The sequence below is a fragment of the Galeopterus variegatus genome, unplaced genomic scaffold (genome assembly GCF_000696425.1).
Source record: "Galeopterus variegatus unplaced genomic scaffold, G_variegatus-3.0.2 Scaffold4670, whole genome shotgun sequence".
Lineage (NCBI taxonomy): Eukaryota > Metazoa > Chordata > Mammalia > Dermoptera > Cynocephalidae > Galeopterus > Galeopterus variegatus.
The window spans coordinates 135116-143735 of record NW_007730781.1 but is presented as its reverse complement, the minus strand read 5'-3'; the positions used below and the strand labels follow the sequence as shown (position 1 = coordinate 143735).

The following is an 8620-nucleotide window of genomic DNA, read 5'->3' as shown; positions in this document are numbered from 1 at the left end:
CAACACCAAGGGTTGCGATCCCGTTGGCGGTCCCCGGTACGGGCGCAACACCAAGGGTTGCGATACCGTTACCGGTCAGTAAAAAAGAAAAAAAAAAAAAAAGAAGTATTTCTATGAATATAAATTTAATTCTGTCTCTTGACTCTGGACACTGGAAATTTGTTTAGTGTCTTTGAGCTTTACTTTCACCAATAAAATTAGAGGGTTGACCAAGTATTTTATAATGGTTCTCTTGGTTCTTATATTCTTTGACTTTGATAGACGGGTGAAGGAAAGAGTAATAACAAATATATACCCAAATTAAGAAAATTATTAAAGGCTGAATTGTTTTCATAAAGATCTTAAAATGCAAAACTATGGTCATCTTTCTGAAATGAGTCTCCTCTCTTTAGGGGGAGACTGTGAAGATAGGATTCATCCAAGATTGAGTTTTTGTTGCTATCAGTTGTGAAAACCCCCTTTCTTCCTTGATTTCTATGACATTTGTATTGAAGCAGTTTAGGAACAATATTTCCACATATCTGATTATTTGCTTTATTTAAAAATGTAGAAGAAGTTAAGACGGTTATTTGCTAGAACATTTTGTCTACTGATAGACACCTTTGAAAGCCCTGTCTGCCCTGGGTTACTCACTAAAAAGACTTTGCCTCTTCACCTCTATGAAGAATAATTTGAAAGAATACATTTTCTTTTGTCCCTTTGCTTTGGCCTTTCTCCCCCACTGAGTTTTTTAATTTATTCACTGTTCTTGATTATAAAGCCTTTCAGTTTAGCCAAATGAAATTACATTCTCTGTTATCTAATTTATTTTGTAGCTATTTTAAGGACTTCCAAAAGACACTTCAATGTCTGGCTGGTGAAAAGGAAAAATTGATCTTAATTTGAGCATAGTGGGCAAGTTAGCAACTTGTAGCATATATACTCCTTATACATATCTCTTTACTATGTTGCCTAATATTCTGTGCTCTGAAATTCTCCTTTTTTTAATCCTAATTATATCCATTTTGTAAGAAGTTAATGATGTAACTTTTTAAAGGATTGAAAAGTGGGAGCCATAGTTTATTTTCCTTTTAAAGATGCTCTGAGTACTGGGGTTTCCTTTCCCTGTACATCCAACTACTTGTAAAATCTTTCTTATTTTATACTTTATATATTCCATGAATTTGTCCTCTCAGTCAGCAGTATGCTAATTACCCCTAAGCTGTCCATTTTATCAGTAGGCACATTGCAGGAACATTTTAATTTGTCTCTTTGACTCAAGCATAAAGCTACTCTGTCACTATTGCTGCTTTCCAAAATATACTAAAGATGTCTCCCACTTCCTTATTACTCTTTAGTGATTTCTCATCACCCAGAGCAATGGTTCTCAAAAATTAACGTGCATGAGAATCACTTGGGGATTTTTAAAATTTAATATGTCTGGAGATTCTCATACGTATTGTTCCTGGACCTCACACTTTGAGAAACCCTGGCTCATAGCTAATGTGCCAGCCATTGAGCTCATACCACATTGCTAGGCACTGATCTAATAAGTATGTTTTGTTTGCTGTTTCATTTAATTCTCCCAACGTCTTGTGAGGTAGAAGCTGTTTCCCATTATATAGATGATGCCATTAAGGATAAAATAAATCCAGGCTTGATGTCATGGCCTGCCAGTGTCCTGACTGCTGTCTATCTCTGTAACCCCTTTGGTTGTCACTCCTTCCCGATCCTTTACGCTGCAAATCCAGTGATACTGAACTGCATGTTCCCTAAAAATATCATCTCTCCTCATCTCATATATCTGTACTTTTATATTCCTGTTTCCTAAAGCTTCCTTCCCCTGGCCCTTTCTTTACTTACAAAATATTTGACTCATCTCTCAAGACCTTCCATTTTAGGAATCATCTTCAAGAAGTCTTTTCTAAATACAAACACTAATTAGATTAACTGACGCTTCTATTTTTTTCAGAACATTCTGTGCATACTTCAGTCATGGGACTTACCATATTGTCTAGAAGTTATTTGTCTTTTTCTCTTCTCCTTAACTCCTGACTGAAGCTTCTTTGAGGGTAGAAACCTGGAGATTTTCCTTTGTAACCTCATCCTATATCACAGTATCCCACATAAAGTAGGAGCTCAGTAAAGTATCTCTGTGTACTTTTTGAAAGTAACTGTGGCTGGATTACGTTCACCTATGTCAGTCTTCCATGTTGTATTAGGATAATGGAGACAGATTTGTAGAATTTCAAAATACCCAGAACCACTAAAATTTAATTATGGTGGGAGATAATTTTATTGTGTTAAGGTAGTTAAGTGGTAAACTTATAAATTATAAGTGAAAAGTGAAGGAGATGAATCTGTATGGAGAATCATAGAATTTTTAATTTAAAATCCTATAGGTTGAGATTAGACTTCTAGAAAGTATATGATCCATTTTACTTCTGTTGTAATTTGCTTTCTAAAAATTTTTGTCTTGTCTTTGCTTATTTGAAAATGGTGTCACTATTCCACTTCTGTTTTTAATGTGTACATGAATATTTAATAAATAGGGATTTGAAAACTTAGTAATATCTAAAGCCAAACTAGATAGAAACAACTTGACATGGTGGGTGGGCCCTTCCTTGACTCTTCATGCCCTAAGGCCAATTGCTGGATAGTAAACAGGAGTCTTTCTTATTTTAGAGCTTATGGAAAAACTGTAAGTAGTTTTAGACTTGACTTTTCTAGCCTTTGTTTTCTTATCAAATGATATGATTAAAATTTTAATTTGCAAATATTGGGTTATCTTAAAGTTTTTTCCTGATGTTTTTTCTAAAAAAAGACAAAGCGCAAGACTAGAATTATACACCTGGCTTTGTATTATTTGGAAATTCTGAATTACTTCATACATGGCATCCATGTGTTTTTCTGTCTTAGGCATGATTTCACGAAACATTGTGTTTATTTTAATAAAAATATTACACAGCCATAGAAACTTATTAGTATAGTTTCATTTGTTTGGCAGGGTCTGCATTTAAAACAGGACAATTTTTAGCTGTTTTCCATTTATTTATTTAGTAATGCTAACCTGTAGGTATAAAGAAGCAGTAAGGACATTTGCTTTATGTCATTTTAGCTGCAGACATTCAATACTTCCTCACCTTGTCAAGATGTCAAACAGCTGACTAATGGAGTTGCCATGGCACAAGTTCTTCATCAGATGTGAGTAGTGGTCAAACTCTGCCTGAAAAGAATTGTAAACCCAATACCAAAGAAGAAAGCCTACACTTGTATTCCAAGGGTTATTGAAACTTTAATCCAAGTCAATGACATAATGCAGGCATATGGTACTACCAAGGCATTCTTGCAACTTAGGGAACAAAATGTTTATGACTTCTTTGTTCCTTGCTTGCTCATAAAGATACACCTGAATTAAATGAATGATCGGGATTCTTGTTTACTCAAGAGATTTTATTTTACACGTGTTCTGGGCATTTTCACAAGATTATAATAACTATAAAAGAAACAGTTTAAATAAATGTATAATTGCATATGTTTCCTTTGGTTGTACTATTGTCATTTTAAGGTATCAATGCATGGAGATTATTTTAGAGATTATTGAAGCATAAAATACTAGATTTGAAGAAATATTAAATTTTAAGATCTTGTTCTAAATTAATAGTAGTAATTTATGAGTATAAGGTATCAATGCATGGAGATTATTTTAGAGATTATTGAAGCATAAAATACTAGATTTGAAAAAATATTAAATTTTAAGATCTTGTTCTAAATTAATAGTAGTAATTTATGAGTACACCAATAATGAAATGATGAATGAGTGAAATTTGAAGTTATACATGCTAGGGAACCTTAACTCATAAAGTGATTCTGTTTGGGCTAGACCCATTTTATATAATTCTATAATATTAAAAGTTCTTATATCCATTATTTCCTAATATTTGCCAAACATTGTACAAGGATTAGGGCAGTGGTATACAATATGAGCTGTACCCTTAATAGGCAGATAGGGCCAATTCTGCACTCATAATTTATTAGTAATCATAATGATTTTGTATTTGCTTACTTTGCGACCAGAATCCCATCTCTGCTTTGTTGTTTTATAGTCAGAGATTGTTTATTTCATTATTATCATCATTTTGAAAAGATTTGCTGTGAATAACATTGAAAACCCTGTAGATGGATTAGCAAAAATCCTATTCCATTCTTAGAAAAATAACTTAAAATGATATCAAAATCCTAGTTACTTGGAATTTACAAAATGGTCTAATTCGAATCAACGGGTTTTACAGTTAACTCAAGATTAACACTTTAAAAGACAAACTTAACATGCTAACTTTTTTTGGTGGGGGGAGAAGGCAGTCATTCTAAAATATGCCTTACTCTCCTGACTTTTAAAAAATATTTCTTAAATGTTTTATTTATTCATATCCCGATTGGTTATAAAATGATTAATTGGTCAGAGCCAAGCTTTCTGAACATGGTCCTTTCTTTATGATTTGGGAAAGTCATCATTGTTTTTTGTTCTTAGAATGCGCTCCTTGCTTTCTCATTGCAATGTGTTGTGGGTATTGGTGTAGATGTAGCTACACTGTAGTTGGTATGGATGTAAGTAAGGGTGGTATGCATTCACTCACTTCAACAGTGCCATCCAAAGATGTCATTTCTATGTTTTGGTGTGCTAGTAGCTTTATGCCACAATATAATGGAAGAGACCTGTTTTTACCATGATGTGATGCACATGGCTCTTTGACCTCCTATACTCTAACACTATACCCGATGTTTAGAGTAGTGTATTAGTCGTTTCTGTTGCTTGTAACAAAATACACAGAACTGGGTGATTTATAAAGAAGATGAAATTTATTGCTTACATTTTTCAGGGCTAGGAAGTCCAAAGTCCACAGAACACATCTGGTGAGGGTCTTGGTGGTGACGTCAGTGACAGTAGGGTATCACATTGCAAAAATGGTGGAGCAGAGAGAGAGAGAGAAAGACAGACTCTCCTCTCTTCTTTTAAAGCCCTCAGAACCACACTCCTGACCACCATTATTAATCCATTCACTACTGCATGGGTCCTACAAACTAATTACCTCTTCAAGGCTACACTTTTCAATTACCATAATAGGTTTTGTCAACCTTTTAACAGTCAGGATGGGAGCTAAGTTTCTAATACATAAAACTTGGGGAACACAATTCAGTGAGTTTTGGGGGGACTAATTCTATCCACTACAAGTAGGGTCAGGTAAATTTTAGCTAAGCTGTATCCTTTATCACCAACTCATTTTTCTACAGTATTTTGCATTCTGCTGTTAGTGCTGATCCTCACTCTGTTTTTTCTATTTTTGTTCTCTCTTTTGTCTTTTATTGTTTAGTAATGGCTTTTCTGCAAGAAGAATAAAATAGCCATACAGTCAGAAAGCTCCCTTCATTAAACAAATGACCATTGACCTAAAATTGGGCCTAAATCTCTTTGGGGGGGGGGCTTTACTTGCCTGTTTTTACATGTTCATGGTGTGTTAGCCTCCTTACCATTCAAGGCTACTGTTAATTTATTTTTTGTTTCTAACTCCCTTCCAGTTTTAGAGCTTTTCAGAAGTCTGGGTCCTGGATAGTAAGACTTAAATCATACATTATAATAATAGATTCTTTGCTAAGTTACTGTAATATTTAAATGAAATAACATGGAAAAACATCAAGCACAGTGCTTGGTACATAGCATTATAATGTTGGTTTTATTTTTTTCTTTCTTTTTTTTTTTTAACCTTTACAGGGTTGGGATTTTTACATCTTCCTGCTAGCGGGGTGCCTAGTTTTAAATATTTAGTAAATGTTTGTTAAATTGAAGGTGTTAGTGACTCAAATAATTTAATATGAGAAATTCCAAATGAAACATTAGGAATTACAAAAAATTCATTTAAATTGTATTTACTATTCTTCTTAAGGGTAGGCTTTAGGATATAAAGTAACTTTCTCTGTTGACTCACTTTGGTATTTTTCATGTAATAAAAACATTTTAATGTTTAGCGTTTGTATTTTTGTTTTAGTGATATGGCTTGGTTCAACGAATCTTGGTTAAGCCGAATTAAAGAGGATGTTGGGGACAACTGGAGAATAAAGGTATGCAGAATGAATGGGATAAGCACATGATCCAAAAGGTAGTCCTAAAATTAGCACCAAACTCAACTACATCTTTTTTTTTTAAATTAACTTATGGGTTCATTTTATTGTGTCCAGTTTGAGTTTTGACACATGTGTATGTTTGTAATGTAACTGCTGTCACAATTAGATATAAAACATGTCTGTCAATCTGAAATATGTGCTTATGCCCCTTTCCAGTTAATCCCTACTTTCAGCCTGGCCCTAGGCAACCACAGATCTGCTTTGTGTCACTATAGGTTTTATTTCTTAAACTCCATGTAAATGGAACCATAGAGTATGTACTCTGTGTCTAGTTTATTTCACTCAGTACAGTGCGTCTGAACTCACCCATGTTGCCTGTATTTTTTTTTCTGAGCAGTATTTTTAGTTTTCTTTTTTCTGAGCAGTATTTTATTACATTGAAATACCATAATTTGTTTAGCTATTCACCTGTTGATGAATGTTTGAATTGTTTCTGTCTTTGGCTGTTATGAATACAACACCAGTGAACATTCATGTATGAGTCTTTGCATAGACATAATTAATTTCTCTTGGGTAAACTCCTGAGTGGAATTGATGAGTTGTTTAAGTAAATGTTTAATCTTATAACAAACTGCCAAACTGATTTTCTATTTTTAAGTTTGTTGTGTCTTATAGGACGTTTGTTTCATATAGGTTGTCCAATGTATTGGCATACATTGTTCTTGATTGTATTATTAGGCTAACAATATGCTAATGACTGTATGATCTTTAGTGATGTTTCCTCATTTTCTCTTTCTTTCCTTATATTCGTAATTTGTGTCTTGCTTATTTTTCCTTGATAAGTCTAGCTAGATGTTTTTCAATTTTACATATTTTTTCAAAGAACTAGCTTTTGTTTCCTATTTCATTGATTTTTCTCTCTTATCTTTATTATTTCCTTTCTTCTACTTACATCTGCTCTTCTTATAGCAGAAGCTTAAATAATCGATTTAAGGCCTTTTCTTCCCCTAATAATAAGCACTGCCTTAACCACATCCCACACATTTTGACATACTGTGCTCTTATTTTCATTCCATTTAAAATATTTGTTAGTTTTCCTTGTGGTTTATTCTTTGACCTATGTGTAAATTAGAAGTAGGTAATTCAAATTCTAAGTATTTGAGGATTTTCCAGGTACGTTTTATTTATTGATTTTTAATCTAATTCCATTTTGGTCTGAGAACATACTCTGTGTTGAGAAATTCTTTTACATTTACTGAGACTTATTTTATGACCTAACGTAAGGTCTTTGTTGGTGAATGTTCCATGTAGGCTTGAAAACAACATGTATTCTGCAGCTGTTGAATAAGTATGGATTATTTTAAATTTGTTGACAGTGCTGCTTTCATCTTTTATATCTTTATTGATTTTCTGTCTAATTATTCTCTCAGTTACAGAGGGAGGAGTCCTTAAATCTCTAATGATGATGGTGGTTTTGCCTGTTTCCCTTTAAATTCTATTAATTTTTACTTCATGTATTTTGAATTTCTCTTATTAGGTGTATTAAACATTATATTTTTTTATATCTTCTTGATGAATGAATCCACTTATCATTATGAAATGCCTTTCTTTATCTCTGATAACATTCCTTGACTTGATGTCTAATTTGTCTGATATTAATGTAGCCACTTTGGTGTTACAATTATTTTTTTCCATTAGTATATTTTTTCCATTCTTTAATTCTGTCTGTGTCTTTATATTGAAAATGTTTTATGTAGACACCTAATATTTGGGTCATACTTTATCAGGTTTAACAATCTCTTTATTTGGTTCTTTTTTTAAAAAAAATCTTCTATTTCTTTCCTTATTTTAATGTGGGTTTTTTTTTGTTAGTTTGTTTTAATTCTCGAATGTTTTTTAATTAGCAGTTTTAACCTTGCCTTCCAATTCTTTCATCTGTCATTTCTGGGCCCGTTTCTTTTGACTGAGTTATCTCCTCATTTGGGTCCACGTTTTCCTGCTGCTTCACTTGTGTAGTAATTTTTTTATGGCATGTTAGACATTGTATTCAGTGCTGAATGTTTTGTATTCCTTGAAAGAGTGTTGAACTTTGTTCCACAAACAGTTACAATACTTGTGAATCAGTTTCATCCTTTCAAGTCCTGTTTCTGGGATTGGTGGGGGGTACAGATCTGAAGTTACTCTTTCCTCTTAAGGCTCGGTTAAATCCACTACTAAGTTGTGACCTTTTGGGGTCTTCAGTGAATGGTTTGTGCATACAGTAGTCTCTTCTGGCTAGTGGGAATTTCAGAACTTTCTGGCCCTCTGTAACCTTTGGGAATTGTTCAGTTTACCAGTTGGCTTTCATCTCCCTATGCATGGTCTGAAATTGCCTTAAGACAGAAATCTTGGAGTAGTGTAGGGCTCATCTTTTTTGTTTTTCTTTTTTTCGGAAAGCAGAGTTCTATATTGCCTGTTGTCTAAAGCTTGACAACAATTGTTCCTTGCATTTCATCCTGTTTTCTAGTTATTTGTGGCAGGA

The 8620-nt window shown here is 33.4% G+C and overlaps 1 protein-coding gene across 1 annotated transcript in view; it reads left to right on the top strand.

Moving 5' to 3' along the window:
• HOOK1 (hook microtubule-tethering protein 1) overlaps window positions 1-8620 on the top strand; it is a 56470-nt gene that overhangs the window by 5449 nt on the left and 42401 nt on the right. Inside the window, exons 2-3 of the mRNA XM_008588086.1 lie at window positions 3098-3183; window positions 6024-6096. Coding sequence (XP_008586308.1) covers window positions 3098-3183; window positions 6024-6096 — 159 coding nt within the window. The remainder of the gene's footprint in view (window positions 1-3097; window positions 3184-6023; window positions 6097-8620) is intronic.